Source organism: Vigna unguiculata, chromosome 1 (genome assembly GCF_004118075.2).
Source record: "Vigna unguiculata cultivar IT97K-499-35 chromosome 1, ASM411807v1, whole genome shotgun sequence".
NCBI classification, from domain to species: domain Eukaryota; kingdom Viridiplantae; phylum Streptophyta; class Magnoliopsida; order Fabales; family Fabaceae; genus Vigna; species Vigna unguiculata.
This window is the reverse complement of record NC_040279.1, coordinates 34,008,765-34,026,530: the sequence shown is the minus strand read 5'-3', so window position 1 is coordinate 34,026,530 and position 17,766 is coordinate 34,008,765. Positions and strand designations below refer to the sequence as shown.

General features: G+C 32.7%; 2 protein-coding genes across 11 annotated transcripts; both read left to right on the top strand.

The window, feature by feature from the left end:
- The first annotated feature begins 618 nt into the window (after positions 1 to 618).
- LOC114185733 (probable E3 ubiquitin-protein ligase HIP1) lies at positions 619 to 9,522 on the top strand. 10 transcript variants are annotated; one of them, XM_028073638.1, is made up of 10 exons: positions 619 to 925; positions 2,240 to 2,289; positions 2,528 to 4,862; positions 5,035 to 5,085; positions 6,624 to 6,797; positions 6,932 to 7,684; positions 7,775 to 8,190; positions 8,787 to 8,885; positions 8,978 to 9,115; positions 9,214 to 9,522. In XM_028073638.1, exons 5-10 carry the CDS (start codon positions 6,698 to 6,700, stop codon positions 9,361 to 9,363), a joined length of 1,656 nt encoding a protein of 551 aa, XP_027929439.1. In that variant the 5' UTR covers positions 619 to 925; positions 2,240 to 2,289; positions 2,528 to 4,862; positions 5,035 to 5,085; positions 6,624 to 6,697; the 3' UTR covers positions 9,364 to 9,522. The 10 variants fall into 10 exon arrangements, with proteins under 10 accessions (XP_027929439.1, XP_027929488.1, XP_027929448.1 ...); XM_028073687.1 differs by lacking the exon at positions 5,035 to 5,085 and having other exon boundaries at positions 2,599 to 2,738; XM_028073647.1 differs by having other exon boundaries at positions 2,599 to 5,085.
- Positions 9,523 to 11,038: 1,516 nt separating this feature from the next.
- Positions 11,039 to 17,176, top strand: LOC114180741 (MLO-like protein 3). The gene is made up of 14 exons (XM_028067040.1): positions 11,039 to 11,254; positions 11,340 to 11,497; positions 11,584 to 11,703; positions 12,558 to 12,618; positions 15,103 to 15,191; positions 15,299 to 15,373; positions 15,503 to 15,594; positions 15,725 to 15,774; positions 15,867 to 15,907; positions 16,000 to 16,173; positions 16,292 to 16,327; positions 16,437 to 16,504; positions 16,612 to 16,672; positions 16,796 to 17,176. Exons 1-14 carry the CDS (start codon positions 11,074 to 11,076, stop codon positions 17,081 to 17,083), a joined length of 1,494 nt encoding a protein of 497 aa, XP_027922841.1. The 5' UTR covers positions 11,039 to 11,073; the 3' UTR covers positions 17,084 to 17,176.
- The last annotated feature ends 590 nt before the right edge of the window (positions 17,177 to 17,766 follow it).

Here is a 17,766-nt window from a genome sequence, read left to right as displayed (position 1 = left end):
TAGTAATTAGATATTTGAAAATGAATTGTTGGGCAGTTGGTCAGTTGTTGCAATCTTATTCCTTTACCTCTGGTTGTAATTGTTGGAGGCAGCAGTATTGTAGCAATTCGTACAATGTTGATGGTTCAACAATAAACCCTAGCTCACCTATTTATCCCCAAATATCTAATTACTATACATGTACAATACACGTAATATACCCCAAAACAATGTAATACAAACCATGCAACTTGTAAAGTGTTCCGTTACTGATTTAAACAGCGTCACATAAAAGAACTAAATTAAACACGAATTGCGAAAATGAGGACCATTTTAAACATTTAATAAAAATGAGGATCATTCTCAACACATACTACGAGGACCATTTTAAACATTTGGTAAAATTGAGGACCATCCGCAACAAAAATTATGAAAATGAGGACGAAAAAAATATTTAAGTCTTAAGTCAATAACTAAATTATACCTAAATTATAATATTTAATTTAATCAAAACCAATTTTTCAAATATTAAACCTAATGAAGCATTAATTGCTGATTAGTTTAATAAAGAGAACTGAAAAAACTAAACTAATTTTGAACATCAATTAATATAAGCATAGCATACAGATTGCGTCGGTAACTGGTAAGAAACGTGGTGGTGGTGGTGGAGAGAATGGGAATTTCTCCTCCTCTTGTTTTTCTTTCTTATTGCTGCTACCGCTTTATTTCGTTGTCTTCTTCTCTCAACAAACAAACAACTTTCTTCTGATTCTCCTTCTCCTCTGCAACTCTCTCACCTTGCGTTTCTACGATCCTCACCCAAACGCCGCCGTTTCCTCTCCGATTCCTAAATTATTCTTTATAAATTCCATAGTCTCACCTTCATTTCCCTCCTTCTGTCAGAATCTTGTTCACGATCGTACGCTTTCTTCGTCTTTTCTTTTCGGTATGAACTCGCCTCATCCTTCTTTCTGATCGTTTTTTCGCTTCCTCTTGATTTGTTTCCGATGCATCTTCAAGCCGATTTTTCAGTTTTTCCGTGTGTGCGGTTTGTTTTGTTTCTGCCACAAGTTTGTCTTCAAGCTAATCCTCAGATTGTTCATTAGGGTTGAGGATTTTGGACTTCCGTTGGGAATTTATACGGTTTATCGAATTTTTTAGTCTGGCTTGTTTTTTTTTTTTTTTTTTTTTTTTTTTTTTTTTTTTCTGGTTGTTTGTGTTTCGTGTTTCCCTGGCTTGCGTGACAGAGGCGTATCAAGTGTCTGGCGAGGTTGGCAGAAAACATCCGAGTTCATGTGTCTTCATCTTAATATATGTGATGTATCTATATCTACTTCTTGTAGTATGTGTAAAAGTAAAAATAAAGAAAAAAATGTATATCTTCGAATGTGGTGGGACGACATAGCTGTTATTTTACAAAGCCATGTGATTGTGGACCTCTGGTCTGGTTAAAGAATCTTATCGTGGAGTAGATTTTTCTTTGTTTATATTTCATACCTGCTGCATTTAGTTATATTGATTGAGCCTATTTGAAGTGTTGCGGGTTACCCGTCTAGGATGAACTTCTTTAGAATCACTTATATGAGAAGAAAAATACATTGGGTTTCTCTTTAAAATTGACTTACGTACTTAACTTTTATAGAAGTTCTCTCATCCAACTTTTCATAAAGTTGAGGTGCATAAATTGATCTTAACTTATGGGAGAAGTTTAATCCATTTTACTTTCCTTTTTTCTTCTTCTACAATTGCTTATGAAGATGATACTCCAAACTGGGCCTAAATCATCCGTTTTTGTCTGTTTTGGCTGCTTAATGATGGACAGACATCGCAGAAAGTTTTCTCACTAAATATCTCTTCATAGAAGAAAGGATAAAATTATGGATCATTGATATTTGCTTGTACCACATGATATACGCCGTTTTCCTTTGCATTTGCTTATGTCCCAATTTTTTAGTTCCGACTTACTCCCTTGCCTTGTGTAAGAATGGGAAAGTCTTCTCCACTGTGCTTCTCCCATGTTTTGTTGTCTTTATATGTCATCAGGGGAGAAGTTCTTGTCTTTTAGTATAATGGTTTTATCTATATACTTTTTTTATTTAATACATTTTTATTTTTGTCTTTGTAACTTAAACTAAGATGCTGAATAGTAATTGTTTGTTGATAATTACAGTATATCGGATGCTTTCTCGGATATTGTTGGTCTGCTTTTTGTCAAATTTCCCTAGAATCGATTAGGTTCAGACGGTGTTTTGTTTTGCAGGTTTCTTGGTGCTGTTGGTGTATTGTACATCATTATTTCTACATGTTCTGGTGAGATGCACTTCCATTAGAAATTCTCCTTCATTGCCCTTTCTTTCCCACCTTTAATAATAAGTAATCCTTCATAGAACCTTTAAAATAAGGTTTATTTACTCACATACACACACAGAGTTATATACCTATGGGTTTAAACTTTAAATTTATTATCACTACTACTTCTATTATTATTATCATTATTATCGATATTATATTTTAGGCAAAACATTGGTTTTGCCTTTGCATTGTGCAGGTTACAGAAGTGGGTGATTTCTTGATTTGGTATATTCCATTACATTTTCTGAATTGCACGTGGTGTTATAGGTCCTTTTCAATCTTGGATTAACGGGGAGACTATAGAACTGGAGGGTGACAACTTTGGCATGTTCAATATACTCAGGACGTATGACCATTGTATGCCGCAGTTATGGAGTGTTGTAAGCCAAATTTCATATAGGAAGAAGGTATATTGTGCCAAAGAATATCAGTTAGGAAGAATTGTATAGGCCTTGATCAGCTGCATTGTGTCCTTTTAGGTCATCGTCATCCTTCTTCTGGTATTGCATGGTTGTTTAGCGTGAAATGCCATAGCTATTGTTCTGAGCATATTGTGGCAATAGACTGGTCACATCTAATGTTTAGTGATGCAAGCTGTCACTGTGAGCTATTACAGGAAATTTAGGGAGGATGGAACATGTCATATACCATTGTGATTGTTCTAATTGGTGCTCTGAAGTGCTAACATATGGATGCCAGTAAACCTCAGCACTATCTGCCCATAACTTCTAGAATTTCTTGTCGAGTGCTTGTTCTCTTAATATGGAATCTGTTACGGAAGTGGTTGCTTAGTGAGGGCTGATATAATGAGTAAAGAAGTACAAATTTCATAGAGCACTCACAACACATTAACATGGATTATGGAGACTTCAGTGTTGAACCATTAGGGCATACCATAGATGGAGGAGGCTTCTGTAGTGATATGCTTACTCTCTTAAATGACATAGACTGCCCTCTATGTCAGTTCAGTTTTCTGGTTTCTGGGAACAGTTGGTTTCTCCAATAATGCAACAATTCATGGTTGGGATTGGTGTAATAATGGACAATTCTTTATTTTGACGTGAACCTATGAGTTCGTTGGCATGGAAGCTGTTTGATAGGCATGATTTGGTTACATCATCTTCACTCATGATTATAAATGTTCTGGAATCATATGAAACTAATGTCAAGTCAAGGTGTTGATAGCCTAACAAGATTACAGGCACTCTTCCTTTTGCTTTACCTATTTAAGGGCAATGGAAAATATTTTACTTCCGTGTTAAAGCCTGCACATCCTAATTTTTAATTGTCATGCTTTACTGGGGGCAATGAATGGTCTTCACAGGACAAACAATTGAGTTTTATTAGAATTGGATTTAGCAAGGAGTTTCAATTGTTAATACTATTTTTGGTACACAGAAAACTTCTGTGTGGAGATATCCCATACTACTGTCTCTGAAGCTTTTGTACTCATATGAAAATTTTCCATTTTTTTCTAAACAAAGCCCCAATATACCCCAAGATGTAGCTTGAAAGATGAACACAAAATATCATGTAGAATTTTAACCGTGAAAAACATAATGACTGATTCTCTGTTTTGATGTTTGGATAGTGTTTGAATTCTAAAGAAATCTGAAACTAAAGTTTAAAATTGTTGAATGTCTAATATATTATTTTCTGATATTTGACATCTTCAATAATTAACATTTTAGTAATATTTCTCCATTGAGTTATTATCACCTTCGGTGTAGTGCTTTTTTGTGCTAACAAGAGTTTATAATAAAAAAATTCTCAAGACAGAGCTTTCAACTGCAAAGCTATTTTGTGTAAAATTAAGCAAAACCAAACATGTGAGATCACTAACATATACAATTATCATATGCATGCTGATATTCATTTGCCCAAGCTCTTTTAAAGTTGATTTGATTTATCATGGTTTATTAAAGGTAACAAATTTTGTGATGCCTTTTCTGGTTTTCCCGAGGAAGCTAGGTTTTGGATTCTTTTGAATTTCTGCTTATAAATGAATGATTTTATATTTTCTATTTAATATAATATCGATTAATGCAAGGGTTTACAGTTTTGCAAATATAATATTCTCTTCAATGATATTTCTCGTTTTAAAATTATTGTTTTGTTGTAAACAGTTTTTATCCGATTGTTTTATATGCTTTCATCAATACTTTCCTCTACCTTTCTGCTATGGTATTAGACATACATCTCTCTCTGTTTCTTTGTCTCTCTGTCTCTACTTCTCTAATAGGAAAAATCTTTAAGTTTGTTCTTCAAGCAAATTTCACTCTAAATTGCTTTGATTTTTTTTCCCAATAAAAAAGACCGTGGAGTGAAATGTTCTGTGGTTTCTTTAGTTCCTTGGATTTACTTAATTTTGTTTATGTTTCTTTGGTCTTGTCCTGTTTACTGTTTAGAGGGCATAGATAAGAGTACTTCCCTATGTGCTCAATGCCTGTGCATTGTTGATAATTATTTTAAAGTGCAGGAAGAGAGTAGAAAATGCTAACACCTTCTAACACTTGCTAAACCATACCCAGGTAATATCTGATTTGTTAGTCATCCTACTTTTCGATCCTTCCTCTTTTTATCTAGTCTATCCTAACACTTTCTGATATTCATGAGGATCCATCATCTAATTTAAATCTCAGCTATGTCATTTTTCCCCATATGTTTATTTTTATTTTGCGTCGTCTTTGTTTTCTGCCTCAGACTAGAAGGTGCTCCTTCTGTATCAGTGGATAGAGGCATGGGTGGCTTCAAGTGAGTGAACATTTTTGGGGCAGTTGGTAATTAATTACGGTTAAGGATACCATGAGTATCAAGTATTTAGTGTTTAGAGGCTAGTTCCTAAGATTGATTATGATTTCCTTCTCTCCTGATTTAATTGCTTGAGTTGTTTCTCCTCTTTTGGCCAAATTTGAATGGCCGTTATTTTTGCTTCAGTTTTCATGCATGCCATTTGATGGCATTTTATGGATATTAGTACATGACGTGAGCATTGTCCTCTTTACTTATTAAACACACTCTTGAATTTTGTAACCAGAAAGCATATATATGAAATAGTTTTTTGTTTGCTCAGGAAAATTAAATAGTTCAGCTGGGGGTCATTTTGTAAGGCCAGAGAGTATTGAATTGAAATGGTGAAACCTCATGAATAGTGTATGACAAATTGATGGATTTTTTTAATGATTTGGAAGTAGCTGTGGTGGTTTGTTGTATTATTGTATATTCTGGAAGTGGAAAAGAAAAGGCTGGCCAGATATAATTTTAGTTACTAGGAAGGTTGAGGAGGAGAATTATTCTGATCTATAAATTTTATGTCATCTCTGGGTATTATTGTCCTGCTGTGCTATCAGTAGTATTCTTCCTGGTCTTCTTGCCCATGACGCGCTACTTGCAGTTTGTGATAACTATTAACTTTTACTTAAAAAAGAAAAAAACAAAACCTGTGGGAGTTGTGATTTCTGACCCTACCCTTTTCACATATTCGTATGCATGTGTTCTCTTGTGTCTTCTCTCCATTGCCCATCCCCTGGGCATGCAAATATTTCCTAGTGATCAAGAGCATGTTTGGTTTTACCAGCAAGTCCAAAAGCATGCTTGGGTTAAAAAAGACTACAAACGTGGTGCAAACATGTTTGGCATTTCAGGCAAAATACTTTGTTGCCTTTGCAGTAGGAAAAACACTTTGTATATGTTGACAAAAATACCTCGAAAATTTAGTATTATATCCTCCTATTTAATATTTTATTAAAATATGCACATCTTTTTTTCAGTAATTACGAAGTGTTTTTGATTTATATCGTCCTAACATCCTTCATTTTGTTGAATTCAAATCTGAGATAAAAGTATCTAAATGTTACTCAAATTACTCCAAAACCCAAAGTAAAATTTTTCAACTCCAATCCAAACATGCTGATCACATTCAACAGTGCTTGATCAACATATCTTCTATTTACTTATGGTTCTACATGCAATATGAATCTCCATTGTTAGTGTCTGCATTGAATTTAGCATCCAGGCAAGTCTTTCAGTTATGCTGTGGATTCTCTATTACATTATTAATTTGAATAGGTTTATATGAGAAATATATGGTACACATTAATCGGAATAGTTTAGGTGTCACCGAGTATCTAATAGCAGTTATATTTTTGTTTTATTAGTATTATTGCATACACTACAGTCTCGTTAAAGCTTTTCTCTGTTGTTGTGATTTGGAAGCAGCTTTGTTTAATTGTTAAATTTTAGTTTTGATATTAAATTTCTTCAGCTCTAATGCTTGCTCTTTTGACTTGCAGGTAGTGTGAATTATTTGCAGATCTAAGTCAACTACGGTGTCTATTTTGACACGTAGAGATTCCAACTGACAATTATGGGGCATAGGCATGTATATAACACATCTCCATTGTTTGAGGGTGAGCCTGACCAGAACTGGAATCATATGCACATTGATCAACACTATGTGCACCTTGGTAATGTTATATACGCCTCACTTCTACTCTTATTTGATTCATTAGTCCGTTTTAGAAAAAAAAAGAAAGAAAGAAACTAGCCTAGTTGATTGCGTCAGCTCCGTATTGCTCATTTAAACAGATCACTATTGCAGGTAGAACTAGCACTTCAGAGAATGGTTCTTTTATTTATCCTGCGGAAAATATGTCTATAGATAGCATTTCTTTCCCCTCTCATTGGAACTCTTCCACAAGGTCAAATGGATATGCATCCTCAGGTCACAACATTGATGTACCTCCTCATCAGCCAGATGCATCAGGCACTTCTAATAATGATCATTTTGTGCATTCGTCTAATGCTGGAGCATTCTTTACATTGTCAGATAATCACGTACACCAACCTTCTTCTTCCAATTATGACAGACATACATTTCATGTTGATAGTAGTTTTGTTGATCTTACAATGGGAAGTGGACAAGGCCCTCTCAAGCGTAAGAGCCCTGGAATTTCTCCAGTCTACGAGAGAGGCAGTACAAGTAGATACTTCAATGCTGGAAGTTCAACTGATCTTCCTATATCTTCGGAATTATGGCAGGATAAGCCAAATATTGATTCTCAATATATGCCCTGGGATCATTTTACTATGACACCCACATTCAGAGGTACTGGCCTTTCAATAAAGGGTGAGGGTTCTTTGCGGAATGTGAGGAGCCGCTCCGCACTTGATTTGGATTCCCACCCATCAAGGACCCATTTATCCACTACTAATCATTCACACACTTCCTACCCTACTCTCCCACCAGTAGACCATTCTAGTTTGGTGGATGCTTCTGGTCAGACTTCTACATTGACAAGGGATTGGAGCCAAATGAACATATCTTCAGCTAATGGAAGGGTTTTATTACCAGGTTAGTTTCCGGTTGATGAATATCAGTATCAATACATACGCATTCCATTTTTTTTGCCTTTATATTTAAAAAAGCCGACTTGGAATGCAGATACAAGTGCTTTTGGTCTTGAGACAAGCCATTTCCTTGTTGGAAGTGGTGCTACTGTTAGCAATGCTTCTTTAGATGTTGGGTATTTCCATCATGAATTTGGTACAAGCAGAAATCATGCTCCTACTCCAAGTTTTCAAAATAATCAAACTCAGAATGCTAGGGGAATTCAAAGCAACTATTCTCAGAGATCCACTCCAACTTTTGGGGCTTCTTCAAGCTTGCGCATGGGACATGTGACATCTTTGGATGAAGGATTGCCTATGGTAGCTGAAAGTTACTCTTCTAGACATCCAAGGCCATTGAGCACCCTTGGCTGGCGGAATGGTGATAGAAATGGGAGGTCAAGAATTTCGAGTCAAAGATATCGCACATTGACTGAGGAGAGTGGTCTTGCCGAACGGTTTGCTTCTGAGGTATCTTTTGCCAGTATCTCAAGGAATTACTGTTTGTGTCAGTATTGATGGTAATATATACGTGTATAATTTCTGGAATTTTGACGACATGTTTATTCTTGTGCATCAATGATGGAGATCCATATATGATGAGTTATGGTATATAAGTAAAGACAATTCTTACCTTACAAGAAGATTACGTAAGGTTGATTTAAATCTTAAATCTACTTTTTAAGATGATAGTAGATACTATCTTAATAATATTTGTTGTTGTTAGGTTGTTACTGAAACACCTATAAATATTTATTTCCACTCCAATTTTCAGTCCTCAAGATGGTGTGTTGGAGAATTAATAAATTATAGTATATAGGATGAGACAATCTTTACCGTATGATATGAATTGGTATGCAAAGGTTGAATTGGACATAAATCCACTCTATTAACGAGTGTTAGCGTTAAATAGGGATGTTTGGTTTATTAGCAAAATCTAAATTAGTTTAATATATCCCTTTGAGCAAGTTACAAGACATTCATTGAGAACAGCGAAATTGTTCCTTCTGGTATTACTAGTACTGGCTGACTCAATTTTCTTTTCTTGTATTTTTGTTGGGTTTCAGGGTTTCTTGGTTGTTGAGCGTGCATCGGTGTATGATTCCAGGAATATGCTTGATCAGCACCGAGAAATGAGAATGGACATAGATAACATGAGTTATGAGGTGATTATATATTTATTACAGCTTTCTTGTGCTACAATTAATACTGTGACTTTTCAAAATTTCTAATTATTTTTAATGATTGGTTTGGCCAGGACTTACTTGCACTGGGTGAAAGGATTGGCAATGTGAACACAGGACTCTCCGAGGACATGTTTTCCAAATGTTTGACGGAAACAATATATTGTTCATCTGAGCAAAGTCAAGACGAAGGAAACTGCGTAATATGTCTGGTATGTTTTTATTCTCGCATTAATGGTAATGGTAAATATTTTACTTGTTTTTGGATAAACAATAATGGGATGCTCACGAGGTTTATTGAAAATTACAGGAAGAGTACAAGAACATGGACGATGTTGGGACACTTAAAACTTGTGGACATGACTACCATGTGAGCTGCATTAAAAAGTGGTTATCTGTGAAGAAATTATGCCCTATCTGCAAAGCTTCTGCTTTGGCTGAGGATACAAAGGATAAATAACTAGTAGTGTATTATAATTAATATCATTGTATATATATTTCGAGACATCCCTCCAAATGGAGGAAACAACCTTGCTTTTGGAAATGTTGTAAGAGGAATGCTACTTTATGTCAATGGATTTATTTTCGGCTTCGATCTCAATTACGCGAAGCCTTGAAATTGTTTTCTTTTTTTAATTTTCTCATGTTTGACAGGAGAAAATGTTTAGCTTTTCTGTTTTCATATATAATTATGAAAATGGTAATGTTTTTTTTTTCTCTTTCTGTAAAAGAGTGTTAGTTTTGCAATTTTTTATAGAAATCTTCAGAAGTGGCCAAGATAAAAACAATGTGATAGTTTTACAATTATTTGTAAAAGTGAAAATGTATTTTTATTCATAAAAGCAGTGTCAGATATGAAATATATAAATAGATTTGAATATATTAATGGGAACAATTAAAATGTAGTTCGTTTACATAAATGTACAACGGGTGGAATTTTAAGTGTGTTCCACAAAGTTACCTTCTCCGAGCGAGGAGGACAACCGAACAAAACCCATAAATTTGGAATCAACGTGGACATGAATAGAAGCACACAAATGAGAATAACTATCAAAGTTGTGTATGAGATTTAAAATTACTAAAATTTTGATATATATGATATATATCATGTATATTTTTATACTTACGATTTTCCTTACAATTTTAAATGACCTGTAGTTGTTTATGTATTTCCTTGTAAAGAATTAATTATTGTTAGAAGTAGATTTTAAACTTAACTCAACTCTATAGACAAAATGTTTAAAAAAATTTGTTAGAATAGACTTTAACTTGACTTTGATAGTTAATACACAATACGATTTATTCATTGTTTTATTTTGATTGTGTTTCGCAATTCAAACATTATTCTTGAATTCATTTTAAGAAGAGGTGTCCAATAATGTTGGTGTGTATAAACATGACATCATGATGATGATAGCAACATGTTGGAATTATGTTACATATGTTTCAATCACACATACACTATATGATGTTATTTGTTAGCAAATTTTTTTAATACTTAAGGAATAACTGATTGAAGAAAATGAATCTGTATCGATTTCTTTTCAATTTTTTGATTGCATGTTTGCACAATCAATTAGTCATTAATTAATTACGTTAACACGTCACATTAATACACATGTCAGTCAAATAATTGTGGATGAAAATATTTCAAACGGATCCAACTGAACTGTGAAACTAAAACTGTAATCATGTCTTCCATAGGTAGTATATAAAACTGGTTTTTGTGTATAAATGTAGCATCAATTACTGATTTTTTCATCAGTAATTTTCAACAATGGAATTGGAATTGAATGATTTATTCATGTCCTTATAAGCTGAAAGATCCTCTTAAGGTTCCTCAGTTGACAGGAGTCTCAAAATGAACGGTGTTGAGTTGTGCCCAAATGAGCTTCCATGGAAAAATCCTCAAAGGAATGACATAAACTGACAGGAATTAGAAAAAGGGAAGAAGTCACGTATGCACATCACTTAATGATTTTAGATCGAAAATATTCATGAAAAGACATGAGTGGCGCGTATTATGAAGCATGTGAATGGATTGAAAAATTGTCCAACTTTGAAAACTATAACTGAGAGTGATGTGTATGAGGGAGACACTTAATGGTCCCTTAAACAAATTTATATATAGAAAGATTCAACTCTAAAGACAAAACAAGAATTTTAGGTGATGAACATGGCAACACTCGGTTATTCTTTACAACACACTCCAACCTGGGCTATTGCCCTTGTTTCCTTCATTCTTATCTCAATCTCAATCATCTTGGAGCATCTCATTCATCTCATAATACAGTGGCTGAGGAAACATCGAAAGAGCGATTTGGTGGAAGCAATAGAGAGGCTTAAATCAGGTTAATAGATGAATGCGTTGTATTATTATATTGTGTTATGATATTCGAATATAAGGTTTAATCCCTGTGTGTGTGTTTTGTGCAGAGTTGATGATCTTAGGATTCATGTCGCTGTTGTTGACAGTAACTCAAGACGCTATAATAGAAATCTGCATTCCAGTGAGGGCTGCAGATACCATGCTTCCATGTCGAAAACGTATTACCAATGATACTGCAATTTTGGATTCTTGCAGTGCCAAAAATGTATGATGAAATCTTTCAAATCAATCTTATGATATCCCAAATGTTACTGAGCGAGTTGAATGTGTTAACTCTGTTTACATATGCAGGCAAGTGAGGTTGCTTTAGTGTCAAGACATGGAATCCATCAACTTCACATGTTCATCTTTGTTCTTGCTGTCATGCAAATTGTGTACAGTTTTCTCACCGTTTCTCTGGCAAGGGCTAAGGTAAGAATCAAGAACCTGAGATCTCACTTTTTAGGTTTTTCTTTTGTAAGCTTTGTGGAGGTTTCTATATTTGAGATAAGATCGTGAATTAGTATTACTTATATAATTATAAAAAAAAAATGTCTAATTATGATTATGATACATATTTCATGATAATTGGTCTTTATTTCTTTTAATGCCAGTTCAAAATCTAATTATCTATTACTTTGCAAGAAATCTAATTCAGAAATAACAAATGCAAACAATGCATGGTATGTTTTAAAAACATGCAGGATAATTATGCGATTCCCCTTGGTAATATAATTATAATAGCATCTCATATAAAATATTACTTACTAATTTAAAGGTTTTATTTAAAAATGTAATTTGTTTTCATATAAAAATATGGGACAGTTTAGATGTTAACGACCCATAAGAACTTACTCTCAAATTAATTTATTTCGAGTTAATCAATGGGATGGAATTAATCCTGAACATATGTAGATCTTGTTGTCATTTACTCGAAATAAAAATATAATAAATTACTCCTGCATGTATACTTGTATAAAAATAATTTTTTTCTGGAAATTTTTAATATGATATAAATTATTTACGTTGTTTTGAACTCAACCATATCATAATTTAGAGATTGATTATTGTTTAACGGTTTTTAATTAAATAAAACATTATGCTAGTTGGCTATAAAATTATTTTGTTCTTACTTATGCAAGTTAATAATTTGTAACAATGTGATAGTTTGTTGATAAAAGTATTCACTTAAAAACAAATTGTAATATAAATTATTATTTATTTATTTATTGCAAACGAATTCTTCTATGAGTTTTTTTCCAATATCATTTGAATCACATTTGCAGATGAGGCACTGGAAAGCTTGGGATGAAGAGACTCAGACAATCGAATATGAAATTGCCAACGGTAAAGTTGTTTTTAAGCAAATGACTAATTAAATATTCACTTTGTTTTGATAAGCTTTACTTTATCATGAAATTTACTAACATAAATTTTAGAAAAAGTTTTATATTCGTAGAATTAATCATTTGATTTTTGCATTGAGTTGCTAGTCTGTAATTTATGGTGTACTACCTGTTTTGTAATCCTTTCCTTAATTTAGAAGTTAGAGTGTATTGAATGAGTGTTGACGCAAATAATTTTGAAATAAATTGATTTAATAAAATTTAGTTTAGAGGAATGTTTAAATGTTTTTATTCTGTAACAAATTATAAGTAAAATTTTATGTTTAAATTATATAATGCAGAATTTGTTTACACGAGTTTATTTCTAAGATAAAAATTTAAATGATTTTTTTACACGAGTTTTAACTAAATTTTTTCAATAAGATCAATTATGTACTTGAAATTAATTTTTGTACAACTAAAAGCATTGGCCAAAACTCTCGTAAGTTAGTTTTTTTAATTAATTTTACATACGCCTAGAATCCAAAACATACACTTAAAAGGTGATGAATGAAGTTTTGATTTTATAATAAAATAAATGGAGAGGAAAAAAATCATTTTTTTCTTGGGCGGTGCTATTCTTTACAAACTTCTTCGTATTATTGCCTTCATTTCAGAGATTTTTTTTTATTATGAACTTAAAAAGTAATTAATGTTTTTTAAGTTATTTCATTTTTGGTATAATTTATAATTTTTAATATGCGAGTAGACATTTTTTATACAGCTGACAACATATGCATTTACTTTCTCATAATAATTAAGGAATATACAAACTTAAATTCATAAACAACCGATAAAACTCAAAATGTTTAATGAATACTTCATATCAATAACATAATTATAAAAAAAAATTAAACATGTTGTATATTAATGCTCTAGCGTGGAAAGAAAATAGAAGAATGATATATGTAAATAATTGGTGGTTTAAGTACATAAATTCTTCCTTTAAAAAAAACATTACTTTGTGAATATATATATATATATATATATATATATATATATATATATATATATATATATATATATATATCATAAAAAAAAACACTGATTTAATAATAAATAAAACTGAAATTAATCATAAATGTATAACGGGGTCCCCATTTTTTTAATTAGGATGAGTGAAAGGGCCTTATTTTGCCCAATTTGTTTGTCTTCCACTTCCTACAGTTCCATAATTTTATTTTTGTTGCATACAAAGAAAAAGATCCTTCATTATTTTTCATATTCAATCCTATAAACTTACTTTTTCTCTCTCGTGTTGTGTCTTTTGGTTATTTATGTTGGGTAGTTACTATTTATTTTCCCTTTCATATTTAATCCTCTAAACTTACTATTTATTTTGTCCAAAATACTTTTTACACCACCATTTGACAATATACTTTTAAAAGTATTTTGACTATTAAAAAAAATGTTAACTTTTTATATTTATAAAAAAAAGAAAATTAAAAAGAAAAAGTAAATATAAAATGATTGGACGTGAAAATAATACTATTGTTGTAGTTTAATCTCCACGAAACGCCGGAATAGATGCGTCAAAACTACTTAAACTTGGTCCCCTTGAGGACCAAACATTTTAATGGCTCTGACTCATTGAGACCCTGTTTTTCCTAAGTCCCCACTTCTGTGTTGTTATCATTATCAAGACTTGAAGTTGAACCAGTGACCAGTGACGATAACGATACTCGTTGCTCTGCATAATCACCACTACAAAATAATTGAATATTAAATCCTCACACACAATTTTAACGATACTTGTAATTTGTTTTAAGTATCATCATCAATCATATCAATAGGTTATACGTCTTTTTCTTCGTTTTCATTAATCATTCTTCTGTTTCCATGACTTCCCTCTCCAATAATGCTAACAATTTCATTTGGCATCATAGAATAGACAAAGTCTTATCAACTATGAAGTCTGGACACGGATACGACACGGACACAAAGATACAACTAAATTGAAAAGTATAGAACACGAGACACAACATTTATATATATATATATATATATATATATATATATATATATATATATTTTTAAATTTTCAACTAAGATATTATTAACTAACATAGAAATAAATATAATTTATTTATCTAATATAGAAAAAGTGAAAAGTAATGATAATATAATATTTTTTCTTTATTTTTATAATTATAATAGAAACTTATATAATAAATTTACAAGTTTATGTAATTTTTAGAAAATCATTGAATTTGTGGTTATTAATATTATGTTTGAGTCATGTCAATATCAGTTAAAGACAAAAAAAAATATTTTTCAAATTGAACACTTTACTAATATGTATCCTATGAGTATCATACGAGTGTCGGTGTCCGATACGTGTCTAACAAGCCCATTGATGAGTCGTGTCCGGGCTTCATAGCTTATGAAGTTTTTTTTTTTTTTTTGTTGGCTAATTGACCCTTCAACGTTTGTGATTCACAATCAGACCCTAATAGATTCAGATACGCAAGGCAAACAACATTCGGAAGACGCCACATATCTACTACAACTGCATCACCAGTGTTTCTTTGGATTGTAAGCATTTTTTTGAGTCATCATTAAATAAATGTAACGAGGAAATGATTTTGTATCATAGTTTGTTATTGGCTAACGTTGTTTATGAATTTGTGAAATTTGGACAGAAATGTTTTTTCAGACAGTTCTTTCATTCGGTAGAAAAAGTTGATTACCTCACCCTGAGGCATGGTTTCATATCAGTTAAGTACACATTAACACATCAAAGTCAAGTCTATGATTATTATTGTTATTTATTACAGTCAAACCATGATTATTATTGTTATTATTACCGTTAAACCTCCAATTAAGATGTTCCATGCACCATTCAGGCTCACTTTTCAGCTAGAAACAGCAACTTCGATTTCCAAAATTACATTGAACAGTCACTTGAGGAAGATTTCAGAATCATAGTGAGCATTAGGTTGTTACTTACCAACCAAATTTTATGTCTTTTATCAGTCCATTCATCTAATTCCAACCAATAATCAACTGCAGTTTTGTGTTGAGCACATCTTAATCACATTTTATTTATTATGTGTGTTACTTTGCAGCCCCGTGATGTGGTTCACTGTTGTTATTTTTCTGCTCGTGGACGTACATGGTTAGAATGTTTTACTCTTTCATCTCCATTTCTTAAAAAGCTTTTCCTATGTCTAAGTCACAAGTTATTTTTCTCTCTGTGAACTATATCAGGCTGGCATGTATATCTCTGGTTATCCTATATTCCCCTCTTGGTGAGTAACAAGAATGTTGCATCTTCTTTTGTCCTAACTAATAATGAATCTGCATGGCTTCTAATTCAGCTTTCTTGAATTTTGATTTTCAGCTAGTTCTGATTGTAGGAGCTAAACTTGAAGTCATAGTAGACGAAATGGCTCTTCAGATGAAAGATGTCAACAGTGTTACAAAAGGAACACCACTTGTTTGTCCAAGTGACGAATTCTTCTGGTTTGGCCATCCAGGATTCGTGTTAACACTTCTGCATTACACTTTATTTGTGGTAAACCTTCTTCTATCTATGAACATGTATATATGACACGAATAATTGCAGTGATATCCGTGATGACATGACACATTGAATCACTGATTAAACTAAGATTTTAATTTGATCATGACAGAATGCGTTCGAGCTTGCCTTCTTTATATGGGTATCAGTAAGTTCTCTCTATCTACTTGCTAAAAAAAATCAACATTATTGATCCAATATATGTATTACCTTTAACACCCTTCTCTTTATTTCTCTGTTGTTTTCTTGGTTGACAGACACAGTTTGGAATAAATTCTTGCCACCACGAACACAGAACATTTACAGTCATAAGGGTGGTGATAGCGTAATGACCACCTAAAGTTTATTCTAATTTCTTTCTTTTGGCATGTTGATTCTCCTGGAGTGAATTTTCTTGATCCTAAGTGATATTTTGATTTACTATTTCCTCAGGGTGGCAGTTCAAGTCCTATGCAGCTATGTAACTCTTCCCCTCTATGCACTAGTGGCACAGGTAAACTCTATAAAGACACATTCATGTAATAGTGTGAGAGAGTGTGTTTTGGTTAACTTTTATAAAATTGATTTTAAAGTGAATCCCAAACAGTTTAGTGTCCTAACATTGGATTTGTTACAGATGGGGTCACAGGTGAAGAGCAAAGCCTTGGCTAAAATTCTGAGGCAGTGGCATGTTGAGGTGAGGGAGAGAAGGAGAAAGCAACAAAAACTTGTGAAGTCTTTTAGCTTTAACCACATAAACATGTCTTCAGAATGGAGCCAAGAAAATAAGAGTGCCCCTGAGTTTTCTTCAGGGCTACGTGAAAACACTCGTTCCTCTAGTGAAGGAGAAATTGTAGAAGAGTTGGAGCATGCGATGAAAACAGAGGCAAACTCATCAAGTCATCCACCTCCTAGTGTTGTATAATTAGAATTGCCACATAAAAACATCACAACTTCAACTAGTATTGATTCTATTGAGCACCAGATTTTTAGCAGTGAAATTGTAATATTGTGTCAATCTCTTGGTTCCATGCATTAATTTGTTCCGCTAATACAGTAAAATCTAATGTGCATTATTATTTAGAAGTTCAAAAGAAATTTCTGAACTACTTAAGATAGTAATCTTTTCTGTGATACCCAATCACACTTGTTTATGAGGTTCAAACCAGAAGTTTTCCATTAAATAATCGTTTGCATAACGTTTAAATATCAATATGAACCCCGTCATATCGTTGAAGAGAACATAGAAACATATAAACATGAAAATCCTCTTGTAAAGTTAACTTACTTGTCGTGTTAGGTGAGGACAAGGAGTCATGATTTACAAGGATGAATTTGCTTAGTAGCGTCCAAATGTCACATCAAGGATGAGAAGACTACAAGTGATAAAAAGAACAGTTTGGTTTTTTGTCACTATTACTTGACTAGTGCATTATCCCATAAGTGGTGTCTCTGGGTGAAACCAATCATGCAATTAGTAGCACCTTTCCATGTCGGAATACCCCCCATCGTGACTCTAGATTGAACTTAACCAGCTAGCAAATCAGATTTTGTTGGTATGACAACTGTAATGTCAAGATACCCGAATCCATTTTTGGGTCATTAATC

What these genes read in the sequence shown, in the direction of transcription:
- LOC114185733 (XM_028073695.1), top strand. Translation starts at nt 6,698, where the DNA reads ATGGGGCATAGGCATGTATATAACACATCTCCATTGTTTGAGGGTGAG. An exon ending in CCGAACGGTTTGCTTCTGAG is followed by an intron (nt 8,191 to 8,786) that starts GTATCTTTTGCC and finishes GTTGGGTTTCAG; the next exon opens with GGTTTCTTGGTTGTTGAGCG. An exon ending in TAGATAACATGAGTTATGAG is followed by an intron (nt 8,886 to 8,977) that starts GTGATTATATAT and finishes TGGTTTGGCCAG; the next exon opens with GACTTACTTGCACTGGGTGA.
- LOC114180741 (XM_028067040.1), top strand. Translation starts at nt 11,074, where the DNA reads ATGAACATGGCAACACTCGGTTATTCTTTACAACACACTCCAACCTGG. An exon ending in ATTCTTGCAGTGCCAAAAAT is followed by an intron (nt 11,498 to 11,583) that starts GTATGATGAAAT and finishes TTACATATGCAG; the next exon opens with GCAAGTGAGGTTGCTTTAGT. An exon ending in TGAGGCATGGTTTCATATCA is followed by an intron (nt 15,374 to 15,502) that starts GTTAAGTACACA and finishes TGCACCATTCAG; the next exon opens with GCTCACTTTTCAGCTAGAAA.